The 24,074-nt window shown below is 54.2% G+C and overlaps 2 protein-coding genes across 3 annotated transcripts; one reads left to right on the top strand and one right to left on the bottom strand.

Annotated features, from left to right (window-relative positions):
• The first annotated feature begins 2,667 nt into the window (after positions 1-2,667).
• Positions 2,668-12,253, top strand: UBE2L6 (ubiquitin conjugating enzyme E2 L6). 2 transcript variants are annotated; one of them, XM_037039952.1, is made up of 4 exons: positions 2,668-2,818; positions 5,574-5,669; positions 9,624-9,810; positions 11,390-12,253. In XM_037039952.1, the coding sequence occupies exons 1-4, from the start codon at positions 2,792-2,794 to the stop codon at positions 11,539-11,541; spliced, it is 462 nt and encodes a 153-aa protein (XP_036895847.1). In that variant the 5' UTR covers positions 2,668-2,791; the 3' UTR covers positions 11,542-12,253. The 2 variants fall into 2 exon arrangements, with proteins under 2 accessions (XP_036895847.1, XP_036895848.1); XM_037039953.1 differs by lacking the exon at positions 5,574-5,669.
• A 953-nt stretch (positions 12,254-13,206) lies between these two features.
• On the bottom strand, positions 13,207-23,546 carry SMTNL1 (smoothelin like 1). Its single transcript, XM_037039954.1, has 8 exons — positions 23,432-23,546; positions 19,489-20,126; positions 19,112-19,244; positions 18,958-19,009; positions 17,738-17,896; positions 17,427-17,541; positions 17,127-17,278; positions 13,207-13,794 (listed from the first exon to the last, which is right to left on the bottom strand). Exons 2-8 carry the CDS (start codon positions 20,122-20,124, stop codon positions 13,650-13,652), a joined length of 1,392 nt encoding a protein of 463 aa, XP_036895849.1. The 5' UTR covers positions 20,125-20,126; positions 23,432-23,546; the 3' UTR covers positions 13,207-13,649.
• Between the last annotated feature and the right edge of the window lie 528 nt (positions 23,547-24,074).

Consider the following 24,074-nt stretch of genomic DNA (forward strand, 5'->3'; position numbering starts at 1 on the left):
TGAAGAGGTAGTTCATTCACATTGTTCAAAGATTTAGAAGGAAATGGGGTTCGTAGTGAGCAGTTTTCCTTCCCTTGCTGTACTCAGTCGCCTAGTTACCCTCCCCAGGGACTCGCAGGATCTTGAATCCCTCCAGACCTGCTGCAGGCACACGAAGGTGAATATTCTAGTATGGTTATAACTATCACATATTGTCCAAAATCAATTCCTTACTCCATCCACTACCATTAGTCCCATTTTATAGATGAGGAAATGGAGGCACAGACAGGCTAAGGTTATTCAAACAATAACGGCAGAGCTAGGGTTGAATCCTGATTATTTATAAATATAATTGTGGGAGCTACAATTTTCAAAGTTCTCCACATCTGTGAGCTTAGCCTCACAGCAATCCTGGGAAGCCGGTGGGAGGTTCCATGGCTCACCCAAGGCCACGCTGCCCTGGGGGCAGATATGGAAATAAAGTTCAGGGCTCCTCGGGGCTCGTCCTGCCACACACTCAAAGGTCTGCATTGTGTCAGGACAAGAAGGCCGTGCACATGGGTCTCCCAGCTGTGGGGGCAGTTAGGGTCCATCCCAGGGTGGGGAGGCTGGGCTAAATCCATGACTCTGAATTCAGGTCACTTGGCAGAGTTTCTGGAAGAGAAAGGAAGGAGAGTCACAAAGCTTTGGACAGACCAGGCGCCACGTGTGGAACTGCTTTCCGCTTCCATGTGCACCGCCTCCACACCTTTGCTCACACTGTTCCCTCGTCTGGGAACACTCTCATCCCCAGGTCTTACTCTAGCGAACTCACCATGCTTGGCAATGCACCTGGGTTTTTATCTCTCCCAGGAAACCTTGCTCCTTTCTGAGGCTGCATCAGGTGACCCTCCAGGCTCTCCCTAGATCCTCAAGCTTACCACTTGGTATTAGAAATGCAGGGGCTGCCCTGGCTGGGTAGCTCAGTTGGTTGGACAGTCATCCTCGTGGCCGCAGTGCTAAGGTAGCGGGTCCCATCCCTGGTCAGAGCACATACAGGAATCAACCAATGAATGCATAAATGAGTGGAGAAACAAATCTCTTTCTCTCCCTTCCTCTTTCTCAAATCAATACATAAATAAATAAATAAAATAAAAATGGCCCTGGCTGGTGTAACTCAGTGGATTGAGCACGGGCCTGCAAACCAGACGATCGGTTCGATTCCCAGTCAGGGCACATGCCTGGGTTGCAGGCCAGTTCCCTGCAGGGGCCAGTTTCCAGCAGGGGATGCACAAGAGGCAACCATACATTGGTGTTTCTCTTCCTCTCTCCTTCCCTTCCCCTCTAAAAAAGATAAATAAATAAATAAATTTAAAAAAAGAAATAAAAATGTAAGGCTGTGTTCTTATCCTCCTCAAGGGCAGGATGGGACCCCGCATTCTCATTGTGCTATTCCCTGCAAGTTAGTGCCTGACACTCCGCAGTACAAAATGCATGTTAACTGAGGTGAATGACCAGGGGTAGGGTCAAACACCTCGGTTCCCTCATCACTACCTAGATTAAGGGACTGTGGACAGTGTGCTATTCATTTCTGGCATATAGAGGGTGCTTGGTTAAAGTTTATTGGCTTGAATTAAGCAGAACTAATCGTTCTGCAAATACATCGCACATCTGAGCAGAGAAGTCATTCGGTTTCAGGTTCCACGTAACTTAGATAAAAACTACATGAGGGAGTGAGCACAGAACTCAAAATAGGGGCTCAAAACATGCCGATTTCTTTTCTCATCTGGACCGAAAGCGCTGGGGGTGAGGAAGACGGGTTCAGTCCTCCCAGGAGTCTCATTATTACTAGGACATTTCCTCCGCGAATGTTGCTCGGTGCTCTGGGGCTGCTCTTGCACTGTGGCCTCAGATCCTGGCTGGGGAAGGGGTCTCTAACCTTGTGCGCCTTCAGGGTGTAAAAGACCGATGGTGAAATAAAAGAGGCTCCTGAAGTCTGTCGTGGGGCTGCCCCCATCCAACTGTTTTCCCAATTGGCACCTAGTAGGCACTTACTAAATATTAAACCTAGTAAGGGACCCAAACCCCAAAGCAAGAGGATGGGTCCAACAGCGCCTCCTCGCGGTGCTGTTCACCATCCAGCCGTCGCCTGGGAGAAACGACCCTGCAATTTGCAGGGTCGTTTTCCTGAAGACTGGACCGCACAAACTGCAAGGGGAAGGGGCCCTTGGGGGGCATATAGTCTACATCGCCCCCCCCATCCATTTTTAGAGGTGGGGTCCGGGGCCTAGATGGGGGAAATGACTCGTCCAAGGGGCTCCGGGAGTTAGCTGGGGGAGCTCTCCGCGGCGATTTGAGGGTGGAGACGGCCGAGCGATCTGTCGCGAGCTGCGATTGTGGAGCCAGCGTCCTGCAAAGACAGGCGAGTGAGTGTTTGGGGAGGCGGGAGATGTGGGAGTCCGAGAGCGGCCCTTGGCAACAGAGTGGAACCCAGAACCCAGAAGGGCGGACAACAGCGCCGCACCCCCGAGCGCTCGCCGCTTGGTGCACGGCGCCCCCCAGCGGGACGCCGGGGTCCGGCCAGGCTGCGAGCCCGACAAAGAGCGCGAGTGGCGGGGATCCGAGCCCACCGCGCCAGAGATCAGGCCGGGCCCAGTCATCTCCTGCCCTCCGCGGCTTCCGGAGATCAGCGGAGAAGGCCGGAGCTGGGTCACTCAGCGCCCCGGGTGCGCGCAGGCGGGGCTTCCGGAGGTGGGGTCCTGGGGTGGGGCGCGCCGGGCCGTGGCGGGTGTACGCAGTCACTGCAGTCGCCAGGCCCACACTCGGCCCCTAGATGACCGCGAGCAAGCGGGCGGCGAAGGTAACTAACTGCCTATCGACTGACCCTTTTCTCAAGGCTCCCCTCGCCCTCCCCAGTTCCTCCTCCCTCCATCCTTCCCCCGGGCTCTCCGAGAGCATTTGTTTGTCCGGGTTCCGGGGGCTGGCTGAACCCTCTTATCTCCTCCCTCTCCCAGTGCGTCTGCGAGAGGGGCCAGAGCTGGAGTTTTGGGGGTGTCTAGTGACATATCAGGCGGAGGTGTCGTTGGCTCCCTGAGCAGTAATGAAGATGGGGATGAGCCAGCTTCCTTCAGTTGGTTTTGGTTTCCCTTCACCTGCTAGAAACTTGTGATAACAATTGCTTGCGTCTGGGGTGCTGAAGGGTTCCTGGGGTAAGCTAGGTGGGGTGGGGTGGGTTATGAACCGGGACAAGGTCCTTGCCTTGGAATAGCCCGGGACCCGCCTTCTAACTTGGCACCTGCATTACCGAGAATACCGAGGTGAAGTCTGGGGTGCTGAGTAGGAGTTGGGAGCACTGTTCCCTGGATATGCTGGGGAGAGAAAGATGCCAAGGTGGACCTGAAAGGCGTCCTGGAGTAGGTGGCAGGCATTCATTTGTTGTACAAATGTTGAATGCCTGCTATGTGCTACCTCCTGTTTAGAGATGAGCAAAAATTCTGCCCTCACAGAATTCTCCAGAATGGAGGTTCACAGCAAAACAGGTCAGAGGGTCATTTCAGCCAAGTGGGAAAGAGCAAGGAGCTGTTATTTGGTATTGACCCCACTGGCATCATTAAGTGCCAAGCAGTTTACATTAGTTATTTCATCTAATTCTCACAGAACCCGGTGAGGTAAGTCACAGACCCCCCATTTTACAGATGAGGAAATTGAGGCTCAGAGGGAACCACTCAGTTGTCAGGGTCAGCCAGTAGGGAGTGAAGGGGCAGGATCCGAGTCCAGGTGGCTGGGGTTCCCACCTGCAGGTTCCTTCAGTGGCCTCTCTACTTTCATTTTCTGTTCCTGTGAGTCAGGTGATTCCCCAACAGGCCTTAGAGAAGAGCTGTGTGTCCTCGTTTGGATTTCCACAGTCTCGGGCCTGGGGGAAGTTTTGGCAGAACTCACCTATAGCAGATAAAGTCCAAGTGTGCCCAGTGTTAGTAAGTCGGGAAATGTCCATGCCACAGCTTCTGCATTCAACCTTGGCCTTCACTGCTGCCAGAGTCACAGGTAATATCGAAACTAGAACTCGGAGTAGCAGATGCTTCCCAGATTAAGTGAGGTAAAAGATAAGTGAGGGTCAAAGACTCTGGGCAGAAGCAGTTCGTTGGCATGAATAGAGATGGAGCATGTGCTAAATGGGGAATAGGGGTGTGCTTATGTATTGGGGGGCAGGTAAAATTCAGGGGTCCACAGTGTTAAGGGACCCCTCCCCAACTGTGGATGGGCTTTGGGTAGCTTTCTCTCTGCCTTTGTTTACACTAGGGTCTCTCAACCTTGTCACCATTGACATTTTGGGCCAGATAAATTTTTGCAGGATGTTTATGAGCATCCCTGGCCTCTACCGACTAAATGCCAGTAGCATCCCCATTCATGACAACCAAAATTGGTTGTAGACCAAGTGTCCTCTGGTGGGGGGGCAGTGGCTAAAGTTGCCCTTAGTATAGAACCAGAGGTTATACCCATTCTAGAGGATATGGCCTGCCCTTGAATGTCTTTGAATCTTTAAATTGTCCCCCACCAAAAAAAGTCTGTTGTCCCACAGAAGGGACCCCGAAAGGGAGGGGGTTCCTTGATCAAATACATTTTGAGAAGTGCTGTATGCTATGGGCTCGCATCCTGGAGATTCACGGCACACAGCAGCATATTAAAGCCTTGGGAAGTCTTGCCTTAGAGAAATCTGTCTAGCCTAGCGTTTCCCAATGCATTCGACCACGGGACCCTTTTCCTGTAGTGACTACTAACCTTGCCTGAGACACACTGTACACATTTACTCTGATGGGGCCCTCTGCCTTGGGGCCCCTCCCCTTCTCTGCAGGAAAGACTCCTTTTATTCTGCATGGCCCAGCTTAATGTCACCTTCTGTGAAGGTGTCCCCTCGTCTCCTTCCCCACTGTGTCTGCACACATTGGCCACATAGTCACACCCTTGGTTCCTCCACTGCTGCAATGACATTCTTGAGGACTGGGCCCTGTCTTGGTGAGGTGTTAATAGAGGGTGGTCTGGAGAGGGCTGTTGGGGGAACTCAGTGATGTCCAGGTGACTGGGCCACTTTTCTAGGAAGGTGAGTCCGTCCCGTCCCCTGGTTTCTCTGATTGTTGTGAGATTTCTGCTTTGCTGCGGTCTGCCCAAGCCGTCTCCCTTCCCTCACCCTGGGGTGGAGGGATTTGACAGGCACAGGGTGATGTCTCTGTTGCCATGAGCCCGGTGGGGACACACCATCCTGCTGGACCCTCAGTGGACGCGATGGAGGGAGGAGGGGCAGGGTGTTAGGGCCCTGTGACTCTCTAGGAAAAGGACTGGAGGATGCTTTCGGGACAAAAGACTCCTAAGAGAGCTGACTCCTAAGCTGTAACACATGGAGGCAGCGACCTTCATCTTCCCTTCATCCAGCACCCACATCGGGGTATGAGGCTAATACCCGATAAGTCACTTAAAGCACCAACGACCAGGCCTGATGCGTGCTGAGTGCTCAGTAAATGGGGCCTCCGCCTTTGGGACTCAGGGCAGCTCGTGCTGGGGCGAGGGAGGCAGCTGGAGTAGGGGAGCCTAGGCCCACTGCCCCTTGCTCTGTCCCTCAGGAGCTGGAGGACCTTCAGAAGGATCTTCCCTGGTTCCTGGGGAACCTGTGCAGCGAAGACACCAACGTCCTTGTGTGGCACGCAGTCCTCCTGCCCGTGAGTGTCCCTGAGATGGGTGACTTAGGCCAGGGTCCTGGGCGGGGATGGGTAGGACTGGGCAAGAATTTTTCCTGCCTTAGGGTTCTTTTTTTTTTACCTCCTTTCGCATTTGGTAGAGGAGGGCTTTCTCTCTGGATTGATTGTGCCCCAGTTTGAGGCAGAAGAAGCTAAAAGAATTTTGGACTTAGGAGGAGACCCCTTCCTCAAACCAGGAGCCACCAAGCCCACCACAGAAATTTCAGCACACAAACAGCATCCAAAAAAGTAAAACAAAAAAAAATCTCTTTTTTTGTAGCTAAATTTATTTGCTTTTTAAATTAATTTATTTACTCATTATCTTTTTCAATGACAGTTTGCATGCAGTATTATTTCGTATTAGTTTCAGGTGTACAGCATAGTGGTTAGATGAGAAGATCATATGTTTTACAAAGGGCTCCTGTAACATTCCCAGCGCCCACCTGGCACCACGCACAGTTGTTACAATGTCACTGACTGTGTTTCCTACGCGGCACCTTCCATCCCCGTAACTCTTCAGTAACCACCCATCTGTGCTCCTCCATTCCTTCACCGTCTTCACCCGTCCTGCAACCCCCTCCTCCCTGGCAACCACCTATCTGTTCTCCGTATCTATGAGTCTGTTTCAGTTTTGTTTGTTAGATTCCACATAGAAGTGAAATCGTATGGTATTTGTCTTTCTCTGACTTATTTCACTTAGCATAATGCCTTCTAGCTCATCCATGCTATCGTAAATGGTGAGATTTTATTCCAAAAAAAAAAAAGAAGACCTGACCAGCGTGGTTCTCTTGGTCAGACACATCCCACAAAGCGCAAGGTCACCAGTTTGGTTCCTGGTCAGGGCACATGCCTGGGTTTCGGGGTCAGTCCCTGGTTGGGGTGTGTACAAGAGGCAGCAGATCAATGTTTCTCTCTCAGGTTGATGTTTCTCTTCCTCTCTTTCTCCCTCTCTTCCCCTCTCTCTAAACATACATAAATAAAATCTTAATAAAAATTTCTTGGACCTTTGTTAAGGGATAGGGGTGAACTTCCTATTTCCCTTGATGGGCAGAGGGTAGTTCCCCAATTTACGCCAACCTCCAAGTGTTCTGCAGGGGTTTGTTACAGCGAGACCATCAGTGAAACTGACATGTTATATGCAAGAGACATCGGCAAAAGGCTGTCAGATTAAAGCACATTTCATCCGATATCCTGAAGGGGTCAGGGACAATGGACACAAAAATGTCCATTAATTATACTGGAGTAGTTTTGTTCAGATTTTGAAGTTCACAGAGAGGATGCCAAAGTCAGTGAGCCTTCCGTGAGGCCTCACCCTTGGCCTTGTCTCTGCCTGCCAGGTCCCAGCCCCATCTTGTTATCAAGAACATAAAAGCTGACACATTCCATGTGCCCAGTAGTCGCCCCTGCCGCTGACTTCAGACACACCCAAGACAGCGAGTGTGGCTTCGGTTTCGCCTTCTGCTGAGGAGGAGGAGCTCTCTTAAAGCCTTGACTGTACTTAAGTACATATGCCGTTCTGGCAGTCTCTGCCCCGTCTCCTCTCTCACTAAGGTCCTGAAAAGGTCTGGAACGGGGCACCAGCTCCATGCTGGGGTCACCCAAGCTCTGGGGTCCCTCTGTCTTGGAGTGTAGAGTGGTGCCGTGTGTGGAGATGCAGAGTCGACAGTGCTGGGTTCCCGTCCCCGCCCTGCCAGTGTGGTCCTGGGCAGGTTACTTACCTCCACTGAACTGGACCTTCCTCACCTGAAAATGGAGGTGCTGACGGTCAGGAGTTTTCATACTACTTATCCTGATAGCTAACACATATGTAGGGCTTGCTGTGTGCCAGGCCCTGCCCTACGCCCTTAGCGTGAATTAACTCATTTAATCTTCACATAAGCCCTATGAAGAAGTAGTAGTGTTCCCATATGGAAGCACAGAGAGGTTAAGTTACTTCCCTAAGGTCACACAGCCTATGAGTAGCAGAGCCAAGATTTACACCTAGGCAGCATGGCTCCAAAGCCCATGTGACCCCTGCACTCTGCTGCACGGGCTAATGTGTATCATGCCCTCCGAACAGGCAGCACAGAGTAGGTGCTCAGGCAAGCCTTTAGGTTGCTTAGACTCTGGAGGGTTTCCTGCTGGGTCCTGGCAGCCTCCAGTCCTTGGTCCCTCAGACCCTGCATGATTTAAAACATTTCTTAAATACACATAACAGTATTTACCATCTTAACCGTTTTTATGTGTTTGGTTCAGTGGCACCAAGTGCATTTACATTCTTGTGCAGCCCTCACCACCGTCCATCTCCTGGACTCTCTCATCTTCCCCAAACTCTGCACCCACGAAGTGCTCACTCCCCAGTCCTTCTTCCCTCTAGTCCTTGGTAACTAGTTTTCCAATTCCTGCCTATGCATTTGACTATTCTAGGTACCTCACAAAAGTGGGATCGTTCATAATGTGTTCTTTTTTTTTTTTTGGTCCAGCGTATTTCACTTAGCATAATGTCTTCAGAGTTCGTCCATGGTGTGGCCTTGTCAGAATTCCCTTCCTTTTTATATATTTTTAAAGATTTTATTTATTTTTAGAGAGGAGATGAAAGGAAGAAAGGGAGAGAAACATCCATGTGTGGTTGCCTCTCTAGCACCCCCTACTGGGGGCCTGGCCCACAACTCAAGCATGTACCTTGACTGGGAATTGAACCAGTGACCCTTTGGTTCACAGGCCAGTGCTCAATCCACTGAGCCACACCAGGCAGGGCTAGAATTTCCTTCCTTTTTAAAGCTGAATAACATCCCATTGTGTGTCTGTGCCCCACATTGCTTGTGCGTTCATTCACAGATGGGTGGGTTGTTTCAACTGCTTGCTGTTGTGAGTCGTGCTGCTGGGCTCATGGGTGTGTGAATAAATACCTGTTCGAGTCCCTGCTTTCAGTTCTTCTGAGTGTATGCCCAGAGATGGAGTTGCGAGGTCCTGCGGCAGTTCTGCTGAATTGTTTGAGGAATCTCCGCACAGTTTCCTGCAGTGGCTTCCCTGGTTTACATCCCCAGCGCCCTGAGTTCTTATGGTTCCCTCACTCTCCCCGTTTCCTCGCCCCAATAATGGTGTCCTCCTGTGTTTGCTAACATAGGGAGTCCTGACACATGTCCTTCTCCTCTTCCGTGGATGGGCCTGGAAGGCAGATGGGTAAAGACAAATAGTGTATGATCTCAGTTACATGAGGAGTCTGAAAACAAAGAACAGAAAACCCCAGACTCCCAGGAGGAGAGATCAGACTTGGGTTACCAGAGGCAGAAGGTGGAGGGAGGGGGAATGAAGGAAAGTGGTCAAAACATACAAATGTCCAGGTATAAGGTGGAAATGAGCCCTAGGGATGCAACGCACAACATGATGTCTGGAGTCAACACTGCTGTGTGAGGTACAGAAAGTCGCTACGGGAGTACAGTTCTCATCACAAGGAGAACACACTTTTTCTTTTCTTTTTATTGTATCTATATGAGAAAATGTGTGTTAGCTGAACCTGTTATGGTAATTATTTCACAATATATGTAAATCAAACCATATGCTGTACACCTTAAACTTATACAGTGATTCAAGTATTTCTCAGTAAAACTGGGAAAAAGTTAATTACCAATAAAAAAAAGCTGAGGTGGTCATCAGAGCTCATCTAGTCAAATTTTACCCGTTTTTCAAGTGAGGAAACTGAGGCCTAGAGGTGGGAGGCCCTGGCCTGGGTTACACAGCAAAAGTCAGGATCAGACTTTCGGGACTCCCCCCTCCCCCTAGTTCTTTTCTCATTCCAGTCTCCCACTAAGCCCTGAATGCAGGGATGGAGTAGAGGAGGCCTAGGACCCTGGGGTCAGGGCAGGAAAGGGGGAAACCTGACCAAGTCTCCAGGAGAAAAACATCTTTCAGGGCAGCCTTGCCTTGGAACAGAGCTTCACCTCTTTTCTTGTACAGGAGTTGCCACCCTACAACCTCAAGGCCTTCAACCTGCGCATCAGCTTCCCCAAGGAATATCCGCTAAGGCCCCCCACGGTGACGTTCACAACCCCCATCTACCACCCCAACGTGGACCTCGAAGGGCGGGTGTGCCTACCCATCATCAGCAACCAGCACTGGAAGCCCTACACCAAGGCCTACCAAGGTGGGCGGGGCCGTGCCTGCCTCGAGGGGCCGATGCTGGAGGGGTTACAGGGCTGATTTGGAGCTAGTAACGTTTGAAAGAGAGGAGATAAAATTTATGGGTCTCAGCAGAGTCGGGGCATCAGATAGGAGGGATGCACCCCGAGACCCCTGCTCCTGCCTCTGGCCTCACACCTGGGCAGGTATGTCAGCACGTGGGTTGGGAGAGAGAAGCAGCCGGGCCATCGAGGGCAGGGCTTCCGAAAGAAGGCCGCTGCTGTGTGTGTGTGTGTGTGTGTGTGTGTGTGTGTGTGTGTGCGCGCGCGTGCGCGCGCGCCCTCAACTTGATGGCGTCTCCGCCCCTTCTCAGGGCTCTGCGCCCTAAATGACCATTGAGGGGATTGGCCCAGTGATGAGGATCCATTTCACTTAATTAAGCCCTTAGGCCTTCACCCCCCTGACTTCGTTTAGTCCCCCGAGCAGATGGTGCTCCCATTCGCCCCATTCAGTAGCTGGGCACACTGAGGCACGGGGTGGGGGGGCGGTGGGTAAAGCCTTGCCTACCTTCCCTGCAGCTGGTGGGTGGCAGCACGGGATGCAAGTGGGGCTTGGCTGACTCGCCAGCGCGGTGCTAGCCAGCCGACCCCGGGCTGTGGTGGGAGTATTGTGTGGCTGCACCGTCCTGTCCCATTGTCAGTCCTTAGCCACATGNTGGGCACACTGAGGCACGGGGTGGGGGGGGCGGTGGGTAAAGCCTTGCCTACCTTCCCTGCAGCTGGTGGGTGGCAGCACGGGATGCAAGTGGGGCTTGGCTGACTGGCCAGCGCGGTGCTAGCCAGCCGACCCCGGGCTGTGGTGGGAGTATTGTGTGGCTGCACCGTCCTGTCCCATTGTCAGTCCTTAGCCACATGTGGCTGTCCAGCATTTAAAATGTGGACAATGCGACCAAGGCACTGAGTTCCTAATTCTAATTAGTTTTAATTAATTTAAATGTAGGTAGCCGTCTGTGGCTGGTGGCCTCAGTTGGTGTACCTCTGGACCAGCTCAGGAGTCCTGGGCTGGGGGCCAGCGTGGGAAGTGCTCCTTGGATGACCTTCAGGGTCAGACCTCCCAGGGTCTGTGAGGCTCTCATCTCAGGACTGGGTGCTTGTGTGCGTGTGCACATTGCCTGGGGAGCCACCCTGTCTGCATCAGGTTCCCAAAGGCATCTGGGAAAGATCAGGAGCCACCGGCCAGTATCGGTTTCCAGTCTTTAGCCTCAGAACCCTTTTTCCCAAAGTAAGTTTATTTGGAATCTTAATATCAAGCAGGAAAGCGAGGGGCTCCTGTTGAAAAGGGAGTGGGACCAAGACACCCCATGTGTCCCACCATGGAACGCAGTTTGAAAGCCACGGGTACAGCCAGTCAGGGCTTTTGGCATCTTCAGCCAGGACTGAGAGGTGTTTGATTTGGTTGTAGTCATCCTGAGAGATGAAGCCTCCTTGAGAGTCCCCCAAGCAGTGCGCATAGGCTTTCAGGGGGATCTGGGGCTGGGCAGTCACCACTCCCTTCCCAGAATGTTTCTCTCCGACCTGATGTCCTGACCTGGCCTCTCTCCCCAGTCCTGGAAGCCCTCAACATGCTGGTGAACCACCCGGACCTGAAGGAGCCCGTGCGCCTGGAGCTGGCTCACCAGCTGACGCAGACCCCCGAGCTGTTCCACAGGAGCGCCGAAGAGCACACCCTCAAGTTTGGAGAGCACCGGCCCTCCTGACTCTGGTCTGCCTCACTGTGGGCATGATGGATGGACACACCACATGGACTGGGGGCAGAGCCCCTTGGTGGCCCATTCCCTCCTGTTTTTAAAGGTTTTTTTATTTCTTTAAGTTGTTAGTCACTAGTTGTGTGTGTGGTGTGTGGTATGTCAACCCAGTTCGCCAACCCAGTTCCAGCTCCACCTGGCTGCAGGTGTGCTTTCCCACTTTCTTTCTCTGCCCCAGAGCTGGGCTTTTTAGGTTTGCAGAGTCACAGGCCAGCTCTCCAGTGTTCTGTGACGTGGGGATCCTGGTCTTACTAGTTGCTCCATCTTGAGGTCACCTTCCAGGCCAGCTCACAGGAAATGAGCCCAGCAGCCAATCCCCTGGGGGCCCAAGGGGGAGTCGGGGGCAGGGCTGGGAGGCAGGGCCTGTGGAGGGAGTCATTTGCAATTGGGTGATGTTGGTTTCATGATTGAAATCAGCCAAGCTGCTGATAAACATGTGTAGATTTTGCTGTTAAACCTTTTCCACTGATCATCACTAAGTGAAGAATCTGATCTCCATGCTGAAAATCTGACTACTTGGTTTTCCAAACCACTTGGAATCTCATTAGGGTCCCTCCCTAGGGGCCGGGCCTCAGGGGGGACGAAGTGGCCCCTCCAGCTTCCAGTCCAGGGGAGTCACGGAAATCACATGTTAGTCCAGCCATTAAAGCCACCGACCAGCTGCAAAGTCTGGCTCAGTGTTTGTGGATGGGGTGGGGGTGGGGGGGGAGTGGGGAATGGTTTCATCGGAGATAACCCAGCTTCTCATGAACTGACGGCCTCCAGCCATGGGTAACCCCAGCTATTGTGGGGCTACGAGGGACTAGGCCATCCTGGCCAGAGGGGCTGTCAACATCTCCCCAGGGGCAATGTCCCCATTTTACAGATGAGGCACTGGAGGAACGGTGCCAGCAGTGGGCTGCTAGGTCACCTCCTGCCTCAGTGCCGCGCTGGCTGGTTTTCGTTTTTGTGTTTCTCCTGGGCTGTTCTTAGCAGCACAACATTCTCCGAATGTCTGATAAAGCCAGACAGGATTGTTAGCATGACATTATAATCAGCTCAGTAGTGGGCAATGGATGAGCCAAAACAAGCCACACTTGCCTCCGGAGTTGGAGGGATTAACTTCACCCAAAGGAAGAACTTTCTGGGTGCAATGGTTCTAAACCATTGGGAAACCACCTGCACTTATTTATTCACTTACGTATTTATTTAGAGAGGAGAATCGGGGAGAAAGAGAGGGAGAGAAACATTGGTAAGAGAAGCATTGGCCGGTGGGCTTTCGTACACGCCCCGACCAGAGACTGAACCCGCAACCCAGGCATGTGCCCTGACCGGGAATCGAACCTAACCAGGCGACCTTCCGCTTTGTGAGATGACACCCAACCATCTGAGCCACACTGGTCAGAGCCCACCTGCTTTTAAGAGACAGAAATGGGGGGTATCTTTGAGTGAAGTTCGGGTGAGATTTCTAAAGCGTCTTCCACTCCAGCCCCTGCCCTGGGATCTCTAACCTGGGAGGAGTGTGCAAAGAGGGAATGGAATGGAGAAAAATGCCACCAGTGGCTCAAAATGTAAGACTTGTCTTTACTTTTGGCCACTGCTTATTGAACACTTATGCAACGGGTGCCAGGCAAGGCTCTTTTTGCTCATTTCATTAGTTCATTTAACGCTTACAGCATCTCCATGGGGTGTGAACTCTTTTATCACCATCGGATGGTAAATAGGTTCAGAGAGGTGAACTCACTGGCCTAAGGTCACACAGCTGGTTAGTGGTGGGACCCAGGCCATCACTCTTCCCAGATGCCTTTCATGCTGGAGAAAAGATTGTGTCAGGTGAGGAAGTGCCGGGTGAGGAATCCTGGCGGCTGTGGTTTATTATCCCCGAGTAAGAGGTTCCTGGGTGGGCAAGGGAAGCGGCCAGACAGGATTTTGCAAAAATACTTTCAATGTGGTCGAGACTGATGCCATCGGTCTCTGCCCAGGGCCTGGCTCTCTTGTCTCTGGAGTAGAAGGGAGCTTCGGGGCCGTGGCTGGTCCGTTGGGCACCCTGGCCACCTCTGCCCACGGGGTCAGTCAGCTCCTCATTTCTTCTTGGTCTTCACCAGTCCCTTCTGCACCAGGCTGCGATACAGCTCTTGGATGTAGGTGTAGACACACTTGGAGTCCGGCACTGCCAGCCGCACCATGTCGTCCACCTCCAGCAGCTGCGCACAGTCGGCCAGTTTCCTGAGAGGCAGAGGTGGGGCGGGGTGAGGAGCAGAGCGGAGGTGAAGAACGTGGCAGCTGGGGGAAGGGAGAGGGGCAGCCCTGCCAGGACGAACCGTGTGTTGGAGACGGGAGGTCATCTAGGCCAACTACCTCATTGCACAGACAAGGAAGCTGAGGCTCTGACGAAGTCAGAACTCACACTGGGCTGATTCCAAAGCCCACGTTTTCACTGCATGGTGGACTCACGCGGAGCGGGCCCCTTTGGTCTCCCTCCAGCTCTACCTTAACCCACCCCTCCCCCAAGCTCCTCTTGTACTTGTCCTCTGGAAGGCCTGGCCCTTCAGCAAGAGTTGAAAGGACGGAACTGCCATCCTGAGTGTTGGCTTATGGCTGCTCCATCTCCATGTTCATTCGGCCTCTGTGTATTTACTGAGTGACACCCAGGCTTCCCTGCTCTCCTGTCACTGACATTCTCACGGCAGCAGACAGACAGTAATGACAGAGATGGTCTGTCAGATGGTGAAAGGCGCTATGGAGGAAAATAAGGCAGAGGAGGGAGGCAGGGGACATTCCTGTGTTGGCAGTATTTTAAAAACGGTGCTCCGGGAAGGAGGTCTCTCAAAGAGAGTGAACTGTGCACATATCTGGGGAAGAGGATTCCAGGCAGCAGAAATAACACGTGCAGAGGCCCCCAGGCTGGCGTGTTTGATGTGTTTGGGGAGCAGCATGGAGGTCAGCAGTAGGTCCTCTTTTTCTAGCTTCTCAGCTGCTCTGCGGGGCAGTGTGCCACTCCTGGCTTTGCTAAGGCTGATAATCCGAGCTACCCACTGTCGGGGACTTGCCACTGGGTGCCAAGGGCTTTATGGGGTGTTTCCCTTTAAATGGTCTCATTTACAACACCCCCGCCCCCATCCTCAACCATCAGAAGAGGAACTGGAGGCTCAGAGCATTTTGGTGATTTGCCCAAGGTCAAAGTGAGTGAGTGACAGAGCTGGGACTCAGCCCCAGGCCGGCCAGGTGCCTCTGGCATCCTTGCCCTGCAGCCAGGCCTCAGCAGCCCCAGCCTGCCAAACCGATGGGGTGCTGGCAGGAGGAGAAACCAGGGTCCCCGTGGAAATCCTCTCTTGGGGCTGAGACAACTGGCCTGAAACCCAAGTCAGATTGGCCTGGGTGGCGGGGGAGGAGCACAGACTGGAGGATTTTGAAGAATGGGACAGGCTCCAGTGCCGTGACCTCAGCTCTGGGTGTGGGTCCTGCGCGCCTACACAGGAGAGGGGGCCAGACTCCTCTAGACCCACTGGGGATCTAGCCCACTGGGGCGCCAGCACGGCAGCTCCCCTCTGTCATCCTAGGACTCCGCTGGAATCAGAGGAGAGTTCTAGAATGAGGTGATAACCTTACTTGGCACACTTAATCTTCACCCTAACCCATCGGGGTGGTTAAGTCAGCTGTCGAGGGTCACAGAGCTAAGGAGGAAGGAGGCAGCATTCAAATTCAGCACCTCCACCTGTTCTCCACCCTCCATCCTCCACCCCCACAATCCCCACCGCATCCCCTGCTTTTCACTGCTGTCTGATGCTTCCTGTCAGCCCGTCATCATCGTCATCATCGCTGACTAGTCCTCCTGCTTTCCTGTGGCTCAGCCTGGCTTGGAGGAGGACAACGCCCCACGCCCCACAGGCCAGGGACATCTGTTCAGGGCAGAGCCGCACGCCCTTCTGATGTTCACTTGGACCTCCCAGTCCTGACGAGGGGCTCACTTTCAGGTCCCCGTTCTGCCACAGCCCTCCCGTGCGACCCTCGGGTGTCACCGACCATCTCTACCTGTGTCCACACTCTGGGGTTGCTGTGAGGGTTAAATGGGATACGCCAAGGCAAGCACTTGGCAGAATGGTTAGCACCCTCCGTTCCTGTGGCTTGTCGTCATCATCAGAGGTGCTCGTGAGCGCCCCCTCCAGGGCACTCATCCCTTCCCTTGGCAGGCTAATGTGAAACTGGAAGGGATCTTCCGGAACACTATCCCGTGGTCTTCCAATGTCACTCTTGGTGCCCTGGGGCCCAACAGATGTGCTGCAGGGGCCATCTTGGGAAGGGAGGTTGGGCACTAAGTTCCAGGAATGCCCCCCAACCTAAAAATATCCCCCTTTAATCTGTTTTCTGTGTTGGGCACTCACTTAGAAAAACCCACCCATTTGAAAAGCACAGATCAATATCCAGTCCTCCCGTTTTGCCGATGGGGACACGCAGGCCCAGAGTGAGGAAGGTTGTCCCAGGCTTCCCTACAAGTTGGTGGCCAGGCCTGGACAGGACCAGAGGGCTCAGCCTCCCAGGCCAAGTGCTGCTAACATCCCCAGTGACTTCTCTGATCAGGGCTCTAGAAACGCCCCCAGAGTTGCCGTCACGGCTGCACCCTCTATACAGCCCTTTTTCCACCAGGTGGCTCAGGAGCCTCTCCCTGGGGCCAGAGAGAACTGGGCACTCCTGGCAGGAGCTCTTCAGGAGCCCCGAGGTCAGAAGGGATTCAGGCTTGGTGGGTATCCACGGAGGAGTCTGGCTGAGGCTGGCTTTCACGCTTTTGCGGAGGCAGGGCCTCCCCCTCCCCCGCGCAGCAGTCATGTCCTTGTCTCTCAGGTTCTTCTTGATCCGCAATGATCCTCACACCCTTCCTGCCCTTCTAGTACCATACATTTCTCCACTGCACTGCCACTGAGCTGTGGGAGTCTCCGCAATAAAACCCTCAGGTTCCAAAGTGAATAATTATGAACAGTTGTGATATCATTCATCAAAATCCAGGCACAGCAGCTAAGACTCTTTTGAAGTTTTTTTCTGCAGGTTAGGCACTGTTATAGGGGCCTTACTTAGTTATTTACTTAATTCTCACAACAGCCTTGCCAAAGAGGAAACCTCATGCCCATTTTAAAGATTGGAAGATGGAGGCTCAGGCAGACAGAGGAGCCTGCCTAAGATCACACAGCCAACAAGTGGCTGAGTTGGAATCTGACCCCAAATCTCTGCGCCACCCCGTCCAAAACAGCAGACCGACCCTCCTCCTCTCTGTCCCTCACCCTGCAGGTATCAGCATCATCTTAATGGCACCTATCCCCTGGCGCCATATTTGGTACAGGTGTGTGTTGACGCTCTCTCTCCCTCTGGAGTGTAAGCCAAGCACGTGCAGGGACTTTGCCAATTCACCCACTGCTTTGTCCTGACATCGTTTCTGGCTATCAGAGTCTGTCTGATGGTTACACCAATATGTGGCCACACATTCTGAGACCCCTGAGGGGGCAGCCTTCACCTTTGGAACCTGAGCCCCGACCCCCTGTGGCTCTGCTGTCCTGGCTGTGGCTTACTCTGCAGTAGAGAAGGCCAAGGTGAAGTTGTGCCGGCGCTTTGTGGGGTCCAGCTCAGCGTAGTCAAAGGCATCTGGGAAGAACTTGTGGATGAGGGCGCAGAAGGCCATGCCACTGCTCCAGCTTGACGAGAAATTCTGAATGTCCACATGCTGTGGGCCAGCGGGAAGGGGCAGCCTCGGTGAGCCTCGACCTGGGGCCTGGGCTCGGACCCCATGGGCCTCCCACCCCCTGAGTGTTGCACCACTCAGACCCTCCCCCGCACTGCTGCCCTGGGAAGAGTCCCTGCCCCCTGCCCACCTCGTAGTTTCTCGTCATGGCCCGGCACCACTCCAAGAGCATGTTCTTGACACTGCCGATGGCCGCCCCAGCAGTCTTAGTGTTTCGGAACAGAGCTGTGGGGCCTGAGGCTGCCCTGTGAAGGGAGGGGTGGAGAAGGCCAGGCCAGAGAGGTGGGAGGCCACTGAGGGGCCCATTAGGGAGGAGCCCCAGCCCCTGTGTTAGCCCTCCCACCTGGACCTGGGCTGATCCCACCCCTCTCAGGCCTCCCTCCCACAGACCCATGGTCCCTGGGAAAGCCTAGCTCAGCCAGCTTTGTGCCTGCATCCTACCCGCCAAACTTGTCCACGATGGCTTTGCGGTTCTGTGCATGGACCCCCCGGGGCCGGGCAGGGGCTGATACCCTGCGTTCCAGTGTCTTCTCCTTCTTCTTCTCCTGTGAGGGAGGGGGCTCCGTGGGACTTGAAGGCACCTCGCTGGGTGAAGACTCACTACATGGAAAGGTTCAGAGACCAGTGAGGGCCTGGGAGCAGCCAGTACAGGGTACATACAGGGTGGGTGGGGCTGGCTGGGGGTTGGGCCCCTGCAGTCGGAAGGCACGCACAGTCAGGGTGCCCACTGTCGGCAGGCGTGTCCACGGCGCCTGCTCTGGGAGGGGCTGGCAGGAATAATGAGGCTCAGTCAACCTTGGGTAGCCCGTGGTCTGGAGGGATGTGAGCCTAGAACTACGGCAAGTCTGAGGTCGGACCTGAGTGTGAATCCTGGCTTTGCCTCTTATTTGCTGGGTGATCTTGGCACCTGTCCTGTTACTTCTCTGACCCTCAGTTTCCTCCTCTGTAAAATGGGGGCAGGAGTACACCTACCTGACAAGATGGCTCTAAGGCTTGAGGAAGGCGGGGAACATAGAGCGCCCCGGTATGTGACAGGTATGCTGAGCCTGTCACACAAATGCCCGAGCGCTTGGTGAGTATTTGGTTACCCTTCTCTAAGAAAGTAACACACAGGTGCATCTCACCTGGAAAGGAAGATGCTTCTAAGGACTGAAGTTGGGCGGTGGAGAGAATAAGGCTCTCATTTCATCCAGCACCCACAGGGCACCGGGCACTATGCTAAGTGCTATACACACAGCACATCTCAGCCTCACAATAACCCTACGAGGGAGTCACAGTTACAGTATCTGCTTCACAGATGAGGGGGGTGAAGTGACACGGCCAAGTTCACACAGCTGGTAAGAGGCAGAGTCATTGTCCAAACTCAGGATTTCTGCTCTGTGGACGGTGTTTGCACCATGGAAACACACAGAGTGGCCAGATGGGGGCCTCTGTAAGACCTGGCAGGGAGGCCTAGAGGCCAGTGATGGAGGGAGGCAGGGGACCAGGCATGCTGCATGCTCCCTTGGCCCCAAGATCTGGCTCCTTCAGTTTTCTGGGTTCTGCCTTGGGAAGGGGCTGAATGCCAGGAATCCTGGGATTCTTGAAATCGGGTGAGGGTAGGCTTTGAAGGGAGCAGGTGTAAGGGGAGGTGGGGCCAGGGCCCCAGGGTTGGACATTACCTGGCTGAGGGGCTGGTTTCTCCCGAAGTTGTGGTGTTTGGGCCCAACCCATCTGTAGGAAAGGAACAGGAAGAGGGAAGGGGGGAGCCACTATGACTGCATGCCCCTCGGGGGAGCCCCTACAGCAGCCCCTGGGCTCCTGGCTCCCACTCACCTGGGCTGAGGCCTTGACCCTCCTCCGTGGGGCTCTCAGGCCACTCCTCGGGGGAGCTGGGAGTCACCCCTGCCCCTTCCTCCAACTCTGTGTCCAGACCCTGGTCCTGCTCTTCCCTGGGACCACCTGAGTCCTGGAACCGACACGATCTGAGCTCACAGTCACACAAGCGCCTGCCCAAGGCTTTGCGGGGACTTCAGAATGATCTGGAAGACAGCCTGGGATGGGAAGTGCAGCAGCCCCCACCCCAGCTCTGGATATCTGGGAAGAAGGCTGGACTTTTCCCAGCAAATAGGGCAGAGGGGCCTGGCCTGCCCAGGGGCGGGGGACTCCAGAGCATGGATGGGGCCCTCCCTCCTCTCCTCTGCCTCACTCACCACCTCCTCCTTCCTGTCACTCTCCTGTGGTGCAGCCTTGGCCTCATCTCCCGGGGCAGCCTTCTTCTCAGAGTCCGACTCGGCCTCTGGGGCACTGGCTTTTGCCCGAGCTTCAGCCTTGGGCTCCTCTGGCTTATTGCTCTCCTCCTGAGTGGCTGTTGTGGCCTCCTGAGCCCCACCTGCCTGCTTCAGCTCAGCCTTGACTTCATCCTCCACGTCGGCTTTCTCCCCGGATTCAGGCTTGGCTGCTTTCTCAGAGGCCACCGCCATCTCTTTTCCCTCTGCCTCCTTGGGTTCAGATTTGGTCTCTTCTTTCCCGTCAGTCACCTTCTGAGGAGCCTCTTTGGTCTCTTCCTTCCCACCACCCTCCTTTGGAAGTTCAGCCTCCACTTTGGACTCCACCTTGACCTCATCCAACTCACTGGCTTCCCCCCGGAGTTCTGCTGAAACGCCATCCTCTGCTGGGGCTCCTCCCTGCCTTCCTGATGCAGACGGAGGCCCCTCTGTGACGGTGCCCTCTGCGGTGACTTTGGCCCCCACCTCTGCCGAGGCTTCACCCGCCGGCGTCCCTGGGGACCCTGCGGCTGGGGAGACAGTAGTCCCATCCTCAGAGGGCTTCCCTTCCTTCTGCTCCATCTCTGGGAAGAGAAGACAAGCAGGCCTGGTCATGTCCCCTCCTCATGAGGTGACAGCCTGCTCTCAGACAGCGGGGGCCCAGAGTCTGCAGGCTGGGGCTCAGTCCTGGACCCTTCCTACTTGGACGTGTGACTGGAGCACCCACTTCCCTGGGGTGTGAGGGAGGGTCAGAACACTGCTTCCCCAGAGGTGCCGTGTGGGCCCTCTGCCTCGATGCTGGGTGGTGCTCACCTACCCGCCCTCTGCAGGCTGTGGCTTGGGCTTTAATGAGTGTTAGGTCACACAATACCTATTTGGTGATATTTGCCTCTTTCTGATTAAGCTGTGGAGTGGTTACGATTCCATACTAGCATTCCGGAGCACGGTGGGGAGAGCTGACCCCAGGTACAGAGCCCAGAGCAGGCAGGGGTGCAGAGACAGAATTTCATAATGCCTCTGTTAGAGATTTAACGTCTCTCTAATAGTGACATAGCATAAAAAGAAACATTTATTGAATTGGAAAATAAGTTAATTCAGAGGAAGACATTCAGGAAAGCGGAATGCAGATGGTACAGAGGAAGCTACATCACAGAGGTGGAGTGGAAATGCCTGGGAGTTGGGAATCCCGGGCCGTTGGTCCCCAGGCCTCCACCAGCTCACAGAAGGTGGGCCTGGGCACGGGAGGGGGGGCTTCCTCCAGTGGGGGTGGAAACTACTCTCACCTCCGCAGGGAAACCCGGTCCTCCACTGCTTGGGGTCGGGGAGGAGATTGGGGTTTCCTGGTCACATACCGTATATGCTCTGGGACCTACAATGACAGGTGCGGGGGTGCGGGGGGGAGGGTACAGGGCCAGCTCCTTCGTCTCCCTGACCCTCTTGGGGGTCTGTTTACCAAGAAAACAGTCCCCAAATAGTGTTCAGGGCATGACTCAGGCAGCAAGAAAAGCAGACTCCTCTGTCACTGGCTAAAAATACCTCCTGCCCTTCACAGTGCCATGTTCTGGGTGCTGCACCTGGGCAATTGGAACAGAGGCCGGGAAACAGGCAGAAAAGGGCCAGGACTCTGTTCCTGGGTTTTCCTGCCTCCAGACCAGGGTCCTGGGGTCCCTGGAGTTTGTGCCCTGGATTCGGGGCGCGTGCAAGAAGCAACCAGTTGATGTTTCTCTTTCACATAGATGATTCTTTCCCTCTCTTTCTCCCTCTCTTCCCCTCTCCCTGAAAATAAATAAATAAATAAGAATATACAACGTCATCAGCACTTAGATATCCAAGCAAAGAGACTTTAACTAACATCGCTTAGCCTTATTTAACTCAGTTTTCCCCAAACCTCTTTGGCCATGGATTTTTTTTCTTCTTTCTTTCTTTTTTGCTGTTTTTCCTGAGGAGCTGCTGCCGCCCCCTTGAGCAATGCCATGGTCAGCAGAAGAATGTATGGACGACGCTGGTGTGAACGACCTACACGCCCCTTCCTGCCCCGTGCTCTTGTTCGGAAGGTGGTGTAGAGTAGTGTTGAAAGTCACGGACTCGGGGGTCTTCCTGCGCTGGAATCCCAGCTCCCACTGTGCCCTCCCGTGTGACCTGGAGCAAGCAACCTGCCTTCCCAATGTTTTGATTTTTGGAGGTAAAAATAGGTCTCACCGTATAGGGACGGTGGAGGGTCAGGGGCCACTGCATAGGAAGCAGTTTGAGGCCCACCTGGTGTGGAGGGAACACTCAGTGCACATCAGCTCATTCGGTGTAGGTTGGCCTCTGCCCAGCCTTGTGCAGATTTACGCCCTGGCCCGGCCACGAGAGCTTTTAGTTGGACAGACAAAGCAAGAGAACTGAACGCTGGTAAGTTGATAACAAGCCCTTTTTAAACCTCAACGTGTCGTAGCAATTGGCCAAGACATAGCAGAGTGCTGCAACCATTTTCCCTCNCAAGCAACCTGCCTTCCCAGTGTTTTGATTTTTGGAGGTAAAAATAGGTCTCACCGTATAGGGATGGTGGAGGGTCAGGGGCCACTGTATAGGAAGCAGTTTGAGGCCCACCTGGTGTGGAGGGAACACTCAGTGCACATCGGCTCATTCGGTGTAGGTTGGCCTCTGCCCAGCCTTGTGCAGATTTACGCCCTGGCCCGGCCACGAGAGCTTTTAGTTGGACAGACAAAGCAAGAGAACTGAACGCTGGTAAGTTGATAACAAGCCCTTTTTAAACCTCAACGTGTCGTAGCAATTGGCCAAGACATAGCAGAGTGCTGCAACCATTTTCCCTCAGTCGACGTGCTACACACTGGGGGGGGGGGGCGGAGGGGAAGGGCAGGTGTACACACACCCACACACACATGCACACACCTCAGCTTTCTACCCTCCAGGCGTGTCATAAGTAGACAAGGAGTGAGGAAACTCAGAATGCTCAGAAACCAGGACAACACCTCCCACCCCCAGCAGTAGCGTCTCCAGCGGCTCACAGCTCACATAATGCCTCGCTTTACCTTGCTTGCTTGTCCCCCACTCTTTAACCCTTGGGAGCCTGTGTGATTGTTCCCACTGGGCGCATTAAAAAACTTGAAGCTGGGGGTGTTGAAGTCCCTTGACTGAAATCGTAGGACAATGAAATGTCCAAGCTGTACCTAGAACCCAAGTCTCCTGACAGCTAGCCTGGAGCCTGTGTCAAAGATGCTGCTCCCATCAGGTCCACAGCCGGTGCCCTTCAAAGGCTCCAGCCCAGAGGAAGGGGCCCCCACTGGTGGACAAGGACAGTCAGGCACGGCTGAGGAGTTCAGACTTCTTTCTTTCCCTCCTTCCTCTCCACTTCCTTTCCCCCTTCCTCCCCCAGAAGCCTCACATGGCCCTGTTCTGTGCCTGAAGCAGCACTGCAGACAGCTCTGTCCTTCCAGGAGCCTGGATCCAAGCCTCAAACTGTGTAGACGACACTTGGTGGGTCTGCTGATGCCTCCAGACCCACTGTCAGCCATCTGCCTTCCAGTGCCCTGAGGCTTCCACCACCACCCATCCCAGCCAGGCACCAGCCTTGGAGAGGTCACTTAACTGCTTAGATAATCTGCCTCCCCACCCAGCCTCTCTGCTCCACCAGGCCTCCCCCACTCCCAGCATGGATGGCCACCTGCAGGCTTGTCTAGGTAATCTCAGGTTGCCCAATGCCCAGAGGCTGAGCCCCTGAGCTCTGGTATCTAAAGAGAGTTGATGCAGTGGTAGTGAAAATTAGAAAGAAGCCTTGATTTCTCCAACTCTGGGGTCCTGCTTGGAGGTTCCCATCCTTGGAAGGTGGGAGAGGAGTTGACAAATGGAGGGAGGCCCTTAGAAAGGGACCCAGGGCTTGTCTTACCTGTGGGGCCTCTGCCTGTGGGGGTTGAGAGTTGTCTCCTTCTTCTAGCGGAGTGGCCTCACTCCTGAGCTGACAGAGGCCTCTAGCCCCCAGCAGTTCTGTCCTTGCCCCCCCCTCCACCTTCCTCTCTCCTTCCACCCCACCCCCATTTCAAGAGCCTTGGGTCCCCGAAGAGCATTGTTTACTGCCTGTTGGTACAACATTTTCCCTTGCCTGGGAGGCTCCGATTTCCCCTGGAGATCCGACAGGTGGCACCTTTCAATCACAGCGGGTCCCTCCTACTCTGACCCCCGGGAGTAGGCATCCCGTGGCTGTCTTGCTTCCCAGTGTACTTGCCTGGCCCTGGTGACCTGGAAAACCACCTGCAGGCCCATTTGGATGGTCACCAGCCCTCTGGCCTTCCCTGTTCATCCAGAGCCCACGCTAGGCCGCCTTTGCCCCGCCCCCTTGTGTCTTTAAATAGTCCGTTTACTCCTCCTCAGACAGAAGCAGCTGCTGAAGGGGGCTAAGGAGAGAGAGAGAGAGAACGGGACAGCTGCCTATGGGAACTCGGGGAGGATGTGTCCAGGCTGACACTGGACAGAGAGATTTGGAGGAAGGAGGGGAGAAGATTCAGGGGCCAAGGTGATGGATCACTGGGCTT

This window comes from Sturnira hondurensis, unplaced genomic scaffold, assembly GCF_014824575.4.
Source record: "Sturnira hondurensis isolate 20B ecotype Veracruz unplaced genomic scaffold, ASM1482457v3 Scaffold0002101, whole genome shotgun sequence".
Classification (NCBI taxonomy): Eukaryota; Metazoa; Chordata; class Mammalia; order Chiroptera; family Phyllostomidae; genus Sturnira; species Sturnira hondurensis.

What these genes read in the sequence shown, in the direction of transcription:
- UBE2L6 (XM_037039952.1), top strand. Translation starts at nt 2,792, where the DNA reads ATGACCGCGAGCAAGCGGGCGGCGAAG. An exon ending in CGAGCAAGCGGGCGGCGAAG is followed by an intron (nt 2,819 to 5,573) that starts GTAACTAACTGC and finishes TCTGTCCCTCAG; the next exon opens with GAGCTGGAGGACCTTCAGAA. An exon ending in CTACACCAAGGCCTACCAAG is followed by an intron (nt 9,811 to 11,389) that starts GTGGGCGGGGCC and finishes CTCTCTCCCCAG; the next exon opens with TCCTGGAAGCCCTCAACATG.
- SMTNL1 (XM_037039954.1), bottom strand. Translation starts at nt 20,124, where the DNA reads ATGGAGCAGAAGGAAGGGAAGCCCTCTGAGGATGGGACTACTGTCTCC. An exon ending in GGGTCAAGGCCTCAGCCCAG is followed by an intron (nt 19,010 to 19,111) that starts GTGAGTGGGAGC and finishes CCTTTCCTACAG; the next exon opens with ATGGGTTGGGCCCAAACACC. An exon ending in CCATGACGAGAAACTACGAG is followed by an intron (nt 17,279 to 17,426) that starts GTGGGCAGGGGG and finishes GCTGGCCCACAG; the next exon opens with CATGTGGACATTCAGAATTT.